Genomic DNA, 14,615 nt, shown 5'->3' with positions numbered 1-14,615 from the left:
TCGATGCAGATGCCTCTCAAAATAATACTTTATATGCAAACAGAAAACGTCATGTTGACCAGTTCAATAATTGATAATTATAACTGCTACGTTTAAATTTATGTTTAAAATGCTGCTAAAACTAACACAACAATTGAATAATTGAGATAAAAATGTCAATACCGAACCCACTGCTCATTTTCAGGCTATCCTTTTCGAATTGTGTTCTCTTAGTTCCTTAGTTATCCAAACCAACCAAATTTTACTAAAATACTTTGTCAATTGATTTTCCATCTGCTTCTGCATATTGTTTATTTTTTTATTTATTGATAATTTTTCAACGAACGAATTTCCAAATCAAACATTTTCCTTTATTGCGAACAACCCTGTACCGCGGAACCCTACAAATGTTTGGCCCGCCCGATCGCTTCCGAAGATGGTTTGAATCGGCCAACTACGCCCATAAACCCAGCCGCATGTGACAGCAGCAACAGACACAAACAAAAGCACAAGCACCAAATGCAAGACAGCAAGTGAAACGAAACGCGACTCGCTCACACAGCAGAAGTAAAATTCGGAAATATCCTGTAAAACTGCGCGCTGCCACAGTTTGGCTGGCTTTCAAAGGTGAAACTTTAACGTGTGCAGCACGTGAACGATCGAATCGTGCGACTGGTTGTTGATTATGTGCGCCTCAATTGTTTTGCCGTCGAACCAGCCGACCCGTAAAGTGCAGGGAAGAGTGGGGGGGAGAGTTCCACACATCAGAAAACCTATCTTCATCATCATCACCGATAGCGCAGAGAGCAGGCGGCTTTGGGAAATCGATTTTATGTATTGTGCTCGGGGTGACGGAGTGATCATTTGTGCTGGGGATTGTACGTTTCAGCTGTGTTCTGGCGTAAAATTCCGGTTCTTGATTCCGCACCTATTTGGGTAGCGTGTGTATGTGTCCGTGTGCGTGTGTGTGTGTTTGTAGTGCAACAGCGAAAAATGGGAAAATCTTGAATCGCTCCCTTGTGCGGTGCTCATTTTGTGATCTACTCCCCCCCGGATCATCCCCTCCCGGAGGCCTTTCATTCAAAACAGCTGGAACGGTGAAAAACGGGAGTCTGCGTCCCGCGTGGCAATCTGCGCACTATTTCCTTGTTGAATTTCTGCTCTTCCGCCCCACTGCGGAGGGAAAGTAAATCGCCAGCGGCGAGTTTTGTGATTTTCCATGAAGCCAGCTAGTTAGTTTATTCTTTTATTTTAAGCATTATGAAGGAGAAAAAAAAGATTTTCCTTCCCGTCCTGCCTTTCATAGCTTGTCCGACCGAGGGCAATAACGAGAGCATAAAGTATGTTGCCCGGAGAGAAGAGGAAAATTCGTACGAACCAGCCGTAAAGAGCTAGAGAGAGAGCGAGAAAGTGCAAGAACCCAACGCATCAACGGCGACAACGAACGGCCGTGCTGATGTACTCGAGAGCGCGCAGAAAAGCTTGTGCGTGGTATTTTTCGAAGCGGAAGCTGGTTCCATCTTCCAGCGTAAACCGGAACGGAGACAACCATCCACAGAAACGATAGGCAACATCCTGCGAACGCCGAGAAGATCCCCCATTCACATAGGACAGCGATCTGTACCCTTCCTTTTGGTTTCCCGTGGCGGGGGTCTGATGGTAGCAGCGTTCGTGGAGGAACGAGAATACATCGGCTTCATTTTACATGTCAGATTTTCGGAATTTGATTAACTCCAAACATTTCAAAATATGTCCACCAGGAAGGAACACGACGGGAAAAGCATATCGTGAATGTTTAAAGAAACGATAAAATAGCAAAATGTGTGTTGGTTGGTTGGTTTCGTTGTTCGGGAAAATCTCTATTCTGAATCTTCTCTTCGTTTCCATTTTTACACATACAAACAAAACCACACACGCACACACAACCCGAGGTGAGATTGAGTTAGGGTGTTGGAAAACAGATTAGCAAATTTCGTTGTGTAGTAGGCCGCCACTGCCGTCCCGGTGACGTGCTTGTGACGTTGTGCGTGGTTTCTGAGCTCGGATGAAAAGCGTTTGCCAAAAACAAGAGCAAAAATAAGATCAACACGTTTGTCAATGCATATTTTACCACACAGGTGCAGAGGAAACTGCCACACGAGGTCGAAATTACATCTCCGCAATTGTTTGTGAGCACCGAGAGTGCAGTTGAGAGTGAGCAGGGCAAATAATCCTGGGAGGTTGTAGCGATTTTTCTTCGCCTAAATTTCCACGCATATCTTGCGTGGCACTCGTGTGTGTGTGTGTTTGTGTGGGTTTGTGTGCGCGCTTGTACATGCATATGTGAAGTGATTCGGGAAAATCTCAACACATGGCTTTTGTTATCAAATCCCTTTAGGTGCTTTTTTGTGTTTTTGGTGCAATGTGCTGGCCGTGATAGTCTGGTGGTATATCATCTAAAAAGGAACCTTGCCGTCCCGATCCGCCCGCCCTACCCCAGCATCGTGCACGGTTTGAAGTGTGACGCGTGTTTACCGCTGGCCGTGTGTGCGGCTGAAGAAAAGGTGCATCGTTGCTCGGAGTGAAGAGAAAAGTGAAGAAGAAAACAACAACAACCAAAAGAGAGAGAGAGATCAAAAATTCTATATTTATCGAAAGTGGACACAGTCGCAAGGTTTGTGTGCGTGTGTGTGTGTTAGTACTAGTTGGTTTTTCCCCTTTTCATGCCAGCGATTGTGTTGTTGTGTCGTTGGCTGTGCTGCTGCTAGTGGCAACATCATCATCATAGGCGTCCTGCGAAAAACGGTGTGTGTACTCGCGCAGCGGGGCTTTCCACGCGCTGAATCGCAGTAGGCGTGAGAGTGACAGGAGCCACACAGAACACCACAGCCCTACTACACATTACTACTGCCTGCTGGTTTCGCGAGAGCGTGTGCGAGCGAACCGGGAAAGTCCCTCGATTGGTCGGCAGGATATCCGCCGGACTGAACAGCAAAGCCGGGCAGCTGCTGCCGGGCGTGGAACATTTCGTTGGGAAACGGATTCGCTACCACGGAGCTGGCCGGACCGACATCACCATCAAGCGGTGCGCTATAATGAAGAGGCGCAATGCCGACTGTGGCAAAATACGACGGCCCATCAAGAAGAACAAAATTGCGGAACAGATTGGGAGGTATGTAAGGGTTAGGGGAGCGGGTATTGTTATAGTTTTACCCAGGGAAGCAATGGCATTCGTTTGACTCACTAGGGAACTGATTCAGTTTGTCGACTTTATTTAATACAGTAATTTGGAGGACATGAGATGTACTTTTAGCTATGCGCGATAGATTCTTCTTCCTGAGCCTGGACCATAAACCGCGTCGGAATGTTTTGTGTGCATTGGGAACAATAATACCGTAACAATGATATAGAAATCATCCTGAACTCGATGGAAACCCCATCCACTCCAACAAAAGGCCGGTTCTGATTTTTTTTGCGACGCCTCCAAAAAAAGCTTTTTTGAGGATGGCTCCCGGTGAGGTGGATGTTGGGGCAACGCTGCGCGCGCGTTGTAAACAAATGAGACACAGCTTTCATGCTGCTCTGCCCCTTGCTGAGGGAAGCAGCATGAAGGGGGGGGGGGGGGGGGGGGGAGGAGCATGGGGGGGAGGTACATATGCGTTGGCATTTTATTGCCAGTTAACGAAAACACACACGCGCGCACAATCCGGCCGTATCGAGCAAGCAGCCGGCAAGGCAACGGTTTTCCGCTATGCTATCGCGGTTAATGACACTTTTAACGTAACCCCCTCCCCGTGTGTTATCCTTCCGTGTGTAGCTTGTCCATTCGCCATTCCTTTATGTTGGGGAAACTGTGTAGCATACGTTATGATGATTATTTGTTTTGGCTGGTTCGTTCTCTCGACTTGAGATGATTTTGGTGCGGACTAGCTCAGTACACGCGCTCGGAAGAGACGCCACATGCCCGCGCCACCATCTTGACAGATGGTGCCGGAGGCTGTATAAAATCGATGCGACACATTAATCGATATGTTTGTCCTAGTAGTGAAGCCTTAGCATAACGGGAGATTGTTCGAGACGATTTCACAAAATCCTATCCACGCGTTGGGGGTTTGTTTTGCCTGATCCTGAAAATATGCTCTATGCTAAGTTTTGTTTATCCATCTCCACTGTAAGATATAATTAAGTTACGGTTAAAAAGTTTTTATTATTATTAGGTCATTATTCAATGGACAGTTATGGTTTTTTTATAGAGATTTTGAGCCGATTGGCCTCATTAGCCTCTTATAACAGTTATAGTCCTGATGAATTTCCTTAGGTGTAAACCTAACTTAGGCTACAAACTTCACTTATCGCCTATATCCTGGCACAAATGCGGTCTTTAAAATACTTTAGTTACGTATCGAACTCGAAAAATTGATATACTTCATTGAAAGCTCTGCACATAGAAATTGAGGGGTCTACTGCGCAAATATGTCTAACGAAAATAATTTCTCGTGCGCAAATATATTGCCAACAAATAAATTAGTTGTGCAATTCTCTTAATGATGATCGTCTCAAGGGTTACGATGGAGGTATTAGGAATATGGGTGCAGTTGCTTGGTCTTTTGGTAGACGTGTCGAATTTGGCAAAGGCTAAGACGTGGCTCGATTCCCATCTAGGCCATCCAATCAAGCACTACTTGGTGATTTTTTTTGTATAAAGAATTTTGTATCCCGCTTTTTTATGCTTTAATGATAAATTCTTTGGAGTGCATATTTCAACGTAAAAAAAATATGTTGAATGTTGAAACTCATATATTTTAATATATTAATATATACTTTCTTACGATATCTTCTTCTTCTTCTTTTTGGCTCAACAACCGTTGTCGGTCAAGGCCTGCCTCTGTACCACTTATGGAGTTGGCTTTCAATGACTTTTGGATTACCCCGACATAGCAGGATAGTCAGTCCTACGTATGGCGGCACGTTCTATTTGGGGCTTGAACCCATGACGGGCATGTTGTTAAGTCGTACGAGTTGACGACTGTACCATGAACCCGGCTTAAGACCGGCTTACGTTATCAAACATGTTTAATAAACATAAGTTTGGTAATTTCTCACAGTCGGTCTACCCTTTGCTGGGATTGTTCGTCCTGTGCATAGATGACTTGGTTAATACAAGTTTTAAACGTGGACGAGCGTGTAGCTAAGTCGCCCGTCTGAAAAATAGACGATATTTTTTGCGGTTTGTCAATTAATGATATCCTCAAAAAACCTCTTAGCTTACCCATTTTATATCAGTTTTTTCAATTACATTATATTATATTGTATTTTATTTCAAGCTGGAATCTTCAAATTCGGGATCTCTATTTTTTCTCTCACTTGACCCTTGATTTGATTTTTTCTATTATTGATTAATTTTTAATAGTATTGTAAGATGATTTGTCCAAACGATGGTTCATGAGAATCACACAAGACTTTAAAACATAGCTGCCAAGGAAACATTGATATCAATTTCATAAAAATGATGGAATAATGAAAGATAGCCAAGGAAAAATGATGATATCAATCAATTGTGAAATCAATTTGGAACAAAAAGGTTAAGAAAGTTTACCGTAGAAGTACTAGCGTGATGAAAATATGACCATTTGTGCGATATAGGGCTATAGGGTTATGTAAATAGCTATCGTTTTATCATTCAAATAGAAATACCGAGCAAGAGCATGACTCGTACCTACAAGTAGAGTTTGTCGCACGCCTGTATTTGGTCAAGGGATACTTGTTGCTCTGTCCTGCCCGCTAAGTATTCTTTCTCATGGGTAGTATGTCACTTTGACAACCTTACCTTAGCACTTACTGGTTTCCGAATCGATCAGATCTGGGCTATTAATTTTTGCTGTAATGTACGCGGAGATTATTTGTGTTTCGTCTCCTTTTTTCTCCATTCAATGCTCCCTTTATTCTTGTATGTGATATAATTTCTCTCACGAATAAGCAACGGAAAACAACAGCTGCAAACAACCGAGAAGCGAACGGCTTTTACTTGGTTGCAGCGGGCATTTGGTCGTCTCTGGATCTTCCCTTGCCAGATGCATTAATGGCTGCCTGTTATTCTACTGCAGTTTTTGTTAGTTCTGTTCCGGTTTCTGTTCTGTGTTGCAATCGCCGTCATCAGCTGGTGCCTTTTCATTTCTGGTTGCAACGCGTGTTTGGTGCCCAGGTCGTTTGAAGAAGTTGTTTTGAAGGTGGTCGAAGCATGTTTTCCTCCTTAGCAATGGATAATTATCATTTATCGATGGGCTGTGTTTTTATTTCTCTCTTTCTCTCTTCAGTTACACTTCGCTCTGCAAAAGAAGCTTCGTTGTTTTCTGTTTGAATTGCTCAACGCGTCTTGGTGAATGCAGATCGGTTGGCCGTCGATGTGTCTTATATGCGTCAGCTTATTCTTCCTTCCTAACCCAATGGAAACAAATTGATTCTGCCTTTCACATTTATTGCCCCGGCGTTTGCTTCCGCCTAAAAAAAGCAGCTCCTGAACGATTCATGGCCAGCGAACGAATAGCTTAGGAGCTTTATAAATCTTTTCAGCTTTGTTTAATTCTATTGTTAATACGCTCAAAGTACAAATCCCCTCGGCCAAACAGCGAGCAAAAAGGACATGTTCGAATGATGATAATGATGGATTACTTGTTATTTTGTTCCTTTCAGCAACACCCTGCTCTACATCAAATTCCTCCTATTATGGGCGTCCGTAATAACAGCAGACTTTTTGCTCGAATTCCGTTTTGAATTCCTATGGCCGTTCTGGTTGCTGCTTCGTTCGATATATGATTCCTACAAATATAAAGGATTGGTAAGTGTGTACAATCCACCGACTTGTATGGCACTTGACTTATGTGCCGTTTCTTATTTTTACGTCCACTTCTATTATAGGCATTTTCGGTGCTGTTCGTCTGCATAGCGGTGACATCCGATTTGGTATGTCTATTTTTCATCCCCGTTCAGTGGCTATTTTTTGCCGCCAGTACATACGTTTGGGTCCAGTACGTCTGGCATACAGGTACGCATTATATTTTACCGTATTTTAGCTCGACGAACAGACGAACACATATACCTAAATCATAATCCGTTTTTTTTTCATATTTTAGATAAAGGAATCTGTTTGCCAACGATAATACTGTGGATATTGTTCGTATATCTGGAGGCTGCCATACGATGGAAGGACAGTCGCAATATACCGCATCTCAATCTTTGCCGACCGTTCGCCGCTCATTGGTAAGCATGGCAGTTGGTTTCGACAGTGACCGCGTTGCAACGCCAAACGCGAAAGGGCACACAGCAATATTGATGATCATCTTGAACGATATTTCAGCATTGGCTATCCGGTGGTGACGCTTGGGTTCGGTTTCAAGAGTTACGTAGGCTTCCGCATACGGCAACGCAAGCAGCGCGAGGTAGCAAAGGACAACGACTTCTACATGCAGCTGCTGCAGGAAGCACTGCCGAAGGAGGAATCCAGGGCGCTAGAACCGCTGGCCGACGGGGCTACCGGGGCGGGCAGTGAGCAGTTGACTTCAACGAAGGAGCTCGTACCCGTAGCGACGTCGGGCAACAACCATAGTCTGAACAGTAGTAGCAACAGTGCTACGAGCAACCGAAGTGATACAGGGCAGCATCACCACCACAATCACCATAATCACAATCATCACCACCATAATCACCAACAGCAGCAGCATCATGCAAGTCACAGTAAGAGCGCGCAGAGCTACAAATCGTCCAGCAGTGGCTCCTCCTCGACGACGCATGTGAATGGGCACGTCAGCAGTGGTAGCTCGCCGTCCTCCTCGTCGACCAGTACGATGAACGGCGGCCTAAATCACGCTTCACACCAACAGCAAGGCTCTTCCAAGCATCGGAAAAGTTTGGACAAGGATAGCAGCAGCAGCAGCAGCAGCAACAGCAGCGGCAGCAATGCGTCATCCAATTCAACCAGTACGTTTAATGCTGGCAGTAAGATGAATGGTGGTAGCGGTGGCAGTGGAGGTAACTACTCCTATCACCAGACCACCACATTCCAACAGAACGGTGGTAACGCTAGCACCACCAGCAGTAGCTCCAGCGGCAGCAGTAGCGCTGGTGGTGGTAGCGCCACACACAGTACAAAAGAAAACTCGAGCACGGGAAGTCGTGGCGGCGATCATAATGGTAACATTCACTGCAACGGTGGAGCTGTGACAAAGGATGCAAAAGATGGATCCGGGCAGAGTCTGGCCGCTCGTAAAGATTACGACAAGGAGACAACGAGCAACAGTAGCAGTGCGGCCGCCGGTTCGATCGGTTCGTCTTCTTCGAGCTCCGCGAAACACTCCAATCGTTCCAAAAGTCCAACCGAAAGCAGCACGCATAGTGTGGCGGTGGGAAGCAGCAAATCGAACAGTAACAAACAGAACGGCCACATCAGTTCGCAATACCATCAGCCGGAGCTTGTACAGCAGGTGGCGTGTACGGAAGTAGCGACGGCTGGGTCAGAATCGAAAGGGGGTGGTGGTCGTTCCGGGCGCAAAAATCGGCTTAAGAAAGCTGCCGAGCAGCAGGCTCAACTGTCCGCAATTGCTAAACTTTGTGCTACCCTGGCGCTGGCGTCCTCGGTGACCACGCTAACGACAGCGGCCGGGGCCACGTTGTCATCCGGTGGTGGTGGCGACAATGCAACAACCATCACGTCAGCTTCGTACACCGGGGCTGGCAGTGTGCCGTCTGCCTCCGTTAAGGACAATCACCAACACAATAGCGAACATGTGAAGGAATCTGGCGATGGTCGGTCTAGCAGCAGCAGTAGTGGCGCCCGAGACAGCAAAAAAGATGCCAGCGGTATGTCAGCAAATGGAACAGCGAAAGCGACCCCAGCGGCGGCAGGATCGTCGTCTGGACAAGCTTCATCTGCTGGAGTAGCACCGCCAGTCGCTACTACCGTGGTAGTGCAGAAGGTGTGCGAATCGTGCCCACGGCTCGAAGGTGACCTAAAGAAGTTGCGGGCTGAACTGTCAACTCATCGACAGACAGAGAATGAGCTGCGTCAAAAGTATGATTCCAACACGGGCAACCTGAAATCGTGTCTACAGGCTAAGCAGAAGGAATACGACGAACTACAGAGCAGGTAGGAGCAATCGGTTAAAATCGAGCAGCAATCCAGCTCTAGACTAAACCTTTCTTTTCCCTTCTTTCGTTCGAATCGTTGCAGATACCAAGAGCTTAGCAGCCAGCGGCAGCAGGAACGGCAAAATTTGCAAACCGTTGAACGACGGCTGGGTGAAGAGCGGCGCCACCGTCAATCGCTCGAGGCTCAGCTGAACAATGAGCGCAAGTACCGGAAGCAGGCCGAGGAGAAGGCGGCGCGCTCCGAGTGTGGCGAGTCGTGCAAGATGAAAAAGCAACAGATGGAAATGGAAATCGACAAGCTGCAGCACGAAGTGATAAACGCGGAGGAGGGCAAGCTGATGGCCGAAAAGCAGGCTCGCAACTATGAGCAGGAGGTAATTTTGCAATAGTTTAGGACAAATCCCATGCTTTGCTCGATAGTTGTGAATAGGCAACATTCCAAGGAACTATTGTTTGATCTTTCCGCTTCCATCGTAAAAAAAAGATTCGCAGCCTTTTTGCGTTTCCACGACACGTTTCTTCTGTGGTTTCGAAAATGACGATTTTATGAACGTATACACATTGACATTTGTGTTTACCTAAATCACTAAAAACCTTTAAACGAAGGTTCTCCCATGCGCGGGGATCCCAAAAAGAAGTTGAAATACCAAAATTCACAGTTCTCTTTACAACTGTCAAAAGATTACGAGCAAAGATTCCATCCAGCCTACCGCAGATGGCAAAAATAACACGAAAAAGATTCGCCGAACGCTGCTCGATTTTCCGTTGCATGGGAGAGACGGTGATATTGACAGGAGTTTTCAAACAGAAATCGTTTCATGGAAACAAGATTAATTAATCTAAGCAGATTAGTGGCGGGAGCTCGGGACCGATACAAATGCTGGAATCGATTGCGATTCCGTACCCGTTCCCGGAGTCAATTCCGGAGCTGATTTGGAGTTTGCTCCGGAATCTGCGATCGTAATCGGATCCGGAATTGGAATCTACCTGGGAATTGCAATTTGCCGCGGTAACGAAATCAGGATTGACTCCAGAAATGGAATCAGCTCCGGAATGAGAATCAGTTCTTTAATTGATATAAGAAGTTTCAGAAGCGATATCAGTCCGGGAATCTCTATGAAAATGGATCGTTTACAAGTAAATTTTGATTCTTTGGGGCTATCAACTAGTGATAGGCAAAACGACTTCGATTGGTTTCAGACAATTTTGAAGGCGGCTCTAGATCAACGGCCGAGTCGGCTCCGGAGCCGACTCAGAAGCCGTTAGTTGGAAGCCGGCTCCGGAGCCGTTGGTGCGCTCAAAAACGCTCATCACTACTATCAATACGTAGCATCATTGGACCCAAACGCCTATTCTTATAGAAATGCCAAAACCGACTCCGTTTCTAAGCCAATTCCGATTCCTTAGTCGATTTCAATTCCGGAACCGATTCCGATCCCTGAGCCGATTCCGGAACCAATTCCGAATCCGATTTCAATTCCGGTGCCAATTCCGAATCCGATTTCAATTCCGATACTGATTCCGATCCCGTACCCGATTTCGATTCGGTTCCACAAACTGATTCTAGACCTGTTGTCCGGAAACGATTTCGACAAAAACTTCATTTTTCCCATCACTAAAGCAGATGCATGGTTTATCAGAGATTCGTGGCTCGAAGCGTGAGACTTTTCTCACCTGGTCTGGAAATACCTGGACACAACAGAGTCGATTATACGATTATGCTTTGTATTTGTTCTGCCTATCTGACCTTTCCTTTACCTTTCAGATGAGAAAGTACGAGCTACAGCTGCGAAGCCGTGAATCGCAACCCAACACAGAAGTGTTGATCAGCGCTTTGGCCGTGATGCGGGAAAAGAACGAAACGCTGGAGAAGAACCTGTCGGCCGAAACGAGAGTTAAGCTGGACTTATTCTCAGCCCTGGGGGGCACCAGGCGAGAGGTGGAAATTCTCACCTGTACGTAACCTGTAGCGCTCACACGACAATTTGTACGATTACGGTGGGAAGTATATTAAATCCAATTTTGCACACATTTTTTCATTGCCAGGTTCCTTGCGATCGAAGGAAAAGGAAATACTCGATCTTAATGCAAAAATCGTGCAGCTCGTGGCGGTCATGCCCAACGATGCCCTCGGGCTGACCAGCCATGGTGGGGGAAGTGGAACGGACGGGTCGTCGATGATGCGATTGGCCGACGCACCACAGCTTCTGCCGCAATCGCTGTCGAGCGGGCATCTGAACGGGATGGGGCCGGTTAGCGGTGGTGGAGCTGGGGGAGGTGGTGTTGCTGGAGGCACAGGCGGGGTAGGCGGAATGCATCAAACCAGTCAGCAGCAGCAACAGCAGCAGCAACAGCAGCAACAGCAACAACAACAGCAGCAGCAGCAGCAACAACCAAGCCCATTGTCGCACATGGTGGTGCAGAACGGACCATCGTTCTGCAGTCAATTAGGTAGCCTCGGGGTGCTAACATCCACGATGACGACGCTGCCCTCGTCGTCGGTGCTGGCCGGTCCGAACTCGAGTGCGGCGAACAATGGCTGCGGCGTCGTCCACCCGTCGTCCGGTACTGTCTGCGTCGGTTTGCCATCGCTGGGCGGCCCTGGCAGTGGCAACAATGGAGGACAAATAGTACAAATGCAAAACGCAAACAGTGGTGGCGCCAACGGCGGCAACTGTCCCTCCAGTCTCGATCCGAATGCGACGATTTACACGCCGAAGAACAACGGCATGGTCGGCGGCACCGAAGCCTGACCGCATGAGTTATCGTTTTTCCCGCCCGGCAATGTCACCTTTTCAGCGCTCCCATCGGCATCCTCGCTAGCGCTGTTTGTCAGCCTGGACAGCAGCGCTGGTGGGACCGTCAGCACCACTGCTACATCCACTGCTAACGCCAGCGCAACAAATCCAATTAGCAGCAGCAGCATCGCCACCACCAACAACCTGATCAGCGCTAGCGTGGCCAACCTGGCGCAACAGTTCAACGCACACCATGCTCAACATTCAGTGGCCGGTTCTGCTGCAAGCAGTTTGCCGTCACACTCAACGTCGCTGCTGACGCAAACGAGTCATCCTGCCCATCAGCACTTTCAGCAGCAGCAGCAGCAGCCGCAACAGAATTCGCAGTACCATCAGCAACAGAAACAGCAATCGCATCATCAACAACAACAGCAGCATCGACAACATCCGCCAAACGATCCGTTCGTTTAATTTGCTACAACGCATCACGCATCGGAAACTTTCTTCACGTTCGATTTGTTGTGTTTGGTTCGTTGGGTTAAAATTTTCTACATTGAACTTCTTATTTTTCTCTCTCTTTTAATCTTTAAACTGTCTAGCTTCTCCTTCCCGCCGTGGTGACGAAAATTTCGCAACACAGGGAAAGGCTTTTACTGCTTCTTCGAATACACTGTTCAAACGTAACACGCATGTTTCGCTGTGCAGCTCCCGAAAGCTCTGAAACGGTTTTTGATCTCATAAGAATAATCTCTCTCCCGCGTCACCCCCCGTACGAGCTTGTCCATCGTTCACTTGCGCTGTACAAAGGTTACGGTAGGGTTAATAATTTACCTGAAACACGCACCTTGTGGGACGTGTTTGCTTTTTTATTTTAATTATTTTGCACAAAGTTCCTACATTTTTCTTTCTTCGAACATTATCTGTTAATTGACTGGTCGGTTCGGCCATAATTTGTGCTGATCTTCTGAATATGACTCTCTCTGTGTATTTTCCTCCATTTAATACAATTTATTCTAGGCTATCGCTTAGTGTTTCAAAGGAATTTTAGCTGATTTGGCATCGTACTTAGGACTGTACTTTGGTGTGATCCAAACATCCTAAACTCACTCCATTCACGGGAAAAGGAGAATAGAGTGTCTAATGCTAGTTCCTTCCATTACTCTACGTTGTGCTGCTTGTCGAGCATTACTTTTCCTCTTCCTCTAAGTTGTCCCTGATTTGGCTGCAGAGAGCGCAAAGGCGATACAGCAACATATGGTTTGTGCGCGCCCATTGCGGATGTCTATACGCACTGATGTTCAGCTGCGTTGCCCTTCCCTGTGGGTCCCTTTCTACCTTAAAAGCCACCATTCTTGGCCAGAGCGGTTTTGTAAAATGAAAAAATGCAAACAAGAAAATGATATGTATCGTGTGCCGGGAAGGAGGAATTTGCAGACATAATGTTGTGATATTCATATTACTTAAATATATATACACGTACAATATATATTCTTACAATTAATATTAAATATATATTTTTACAATTAATCGTAACTATAGATTATTTATCATGTACACACATACATACACACACAAACGTTGTAAAACAAAACAACAACAACAAAAAACACTCAAAAGCGGTTTAGTGGAAAAACAACTATTTAAACAAAAAAAAATGATCCCGTAACCCGTTTTAACACAAAATTCAATCATAAAAAAGGCAGATGCCTTTTGAAAGCATGCCTTTCTTTTTGGTGAAATTTCGAGTGATAGTTCGGAATGAAGTTTTTTTGGCATTCAAAATTTTTGTCTTCTTCAAATTATGACTCTCGCTCCAAAAAAAACCTGCCGATAGTAAACTGCCGCAAGTACTGATACTTTCAATGCTGTTTAGTTAAGTTTCGCATCCTAAATAGTTAGACTCTGAGTGTGTGTGTGTATTTTTTTAGTTAGTTAGTAACATTCATCGAAAGCGTCGCACGAAAGTAGTTTGATTTTGAGCCGATTCCTGCTGCTTTGAGAGTTTCGTTTTTGGTTTTTCGATTAGAAAAAGGCACACGTTGTAAGTTGCGTTTTTTTTGTTATCTTTACAACACAAAATACGATTGCGCTAATAAACAAACGTCGATACATTGGCCATTGCTGCTGGCAGAAGTAAAAGAATGAATTGAATTGGAAAAGCTATGCTTTTCCGATGTATGCACCACCACCACCACACGCCCCGCTCATTCTTGGATGGTGGGGTGACGGGCTCAACCGCACACGAAACAACACAAACACCTTACACAAGCTAATCGCAAACAACTAAGGAAAAAACAACAACAGAAAACACAGAAAACAAAGCTGTATAATTTATCGTAGAACATCATCCGAAGAAAAGGTGCGCGCAAATTTTGGCGAAAGTGGGACGGACAGAAGCAAGTGTACGAAAAAACGACAACAAAACAGCTGAGGGAAGAAAAATAAACCTGAAAAGGCAAAAAGAACTCGCGCAATGATGCATGTATTATAGAGGGAGAGGAAAATCGATAAAAGATAAAGTAAACGGAAGAAGAGGATGAAAACTGCGCGGGAGGGACAATTAGTAAACGATAAGGTACGTACTACAAACACACACAAACACTTATACGGACAAACAACATAACAAAACAAATATCTCGAGAATGATAACAGAGCAACAAAACAACATTAAGAACATAAAAACATACAAGAAGAACGAATATATGGTGTAATTAACGCACTGAAGAGATTAAACCGCGAAGGTGATAAATGCAAATGAAAAGCAAAGAGGAAACCTGC

The 14,615-nt window shown here is 45.7% G+C and overlaps 1 protein-coding gene across 3 annotated transcripts; it reads left to right on the top strand.

The window, feature by feature from the left end:
• Positions 1-488: 488 nt before the first annotated feature.
• On the top strand, positions 489-14,610 carry LOC1275336 (macoilin-2). 3 transcript variants are annotated; one of them, XM_061659627.1, is made up of 9 exons: positions 489-606; positions 2,357-3,130; positions 6,649-6,793; positions 6,874-7,000; positions 7,089-7,215; positions 7,313-9,097; positions 9,182-9,473; positions 10,865-11,054; positions 11,146-14,610. In XM_061659627.1, the coding sequence occupies exons 2-9, from the start codon at positions 3,054-3,056 to the stop codon at positions 11,850-11,852; spliced, it is 3,450 nt and encodes a 1,149-aa protein (XP_061515611.1). In that variant the 5' UTR covers positions 489-606; positions 2,357-3,053; the 3' UTR covers positions 11,853-14,610. The 3 variants fall into 3 exon arrangements, with proteins under 3 accessions (XP_061515611.1, XP_061515612.1, XP_061515613.1); XM_061659628.1 differs by having other exon boundaries at positions 510-606; positions 2,097-3,130; XM_061659629.1 differs by having other exon boundaries at positions 588-704.
• The last annotated feature ends 5 nt before the right edge of the window (positions 14,611-14,615 follow it).

Source organism: Anopheles gambiae, chromosome 3 (assembly GCF_943734735.2).
Source record: "Anopheles gambiae chromosome 3, idAnoGambNW_F1_1, whole genome shotgun sequence".
Classification (NCBI taxonomy): Eukaryota; Metazoa; Arthropoda; class Insecta; order Diptera; family Culicidae; genus Anopheles; species Anopheles gambiae.
The sequence above is the reverse complement of the archived record's forward strand: the minus strand, read 5'-3'. Positions and strand labels throughout refer to the sequence as shown.

What these genes read in the sequence shown, in the direction of transcription:
- LOC1275336 (XM_061659627.1), top strand. Translation starts at nt 3,054, where the DNA reads ATGAAGAGGCGCAATGCCGACTGTGGCAAAATACGACGGCCCATCAAG. An exon ending in CCAGTACGTCTGGCATACAG is followed by an intron (nt 7,001 to 7,088) that starts GTACGCATTATA and finishes TTCATATTTTAG; the next exon opens with ATAAAGGAATCTGTTTGCCA. An exon ending in AGAGGTGGAAATTCTCACCT is followed by an intron (nt 11,055 to 11,145) that starts GTACGTAACCTG and finishes TTTCATTGCCAG; the next exon opens with GTTCCTTGCGATCGAAGGAA.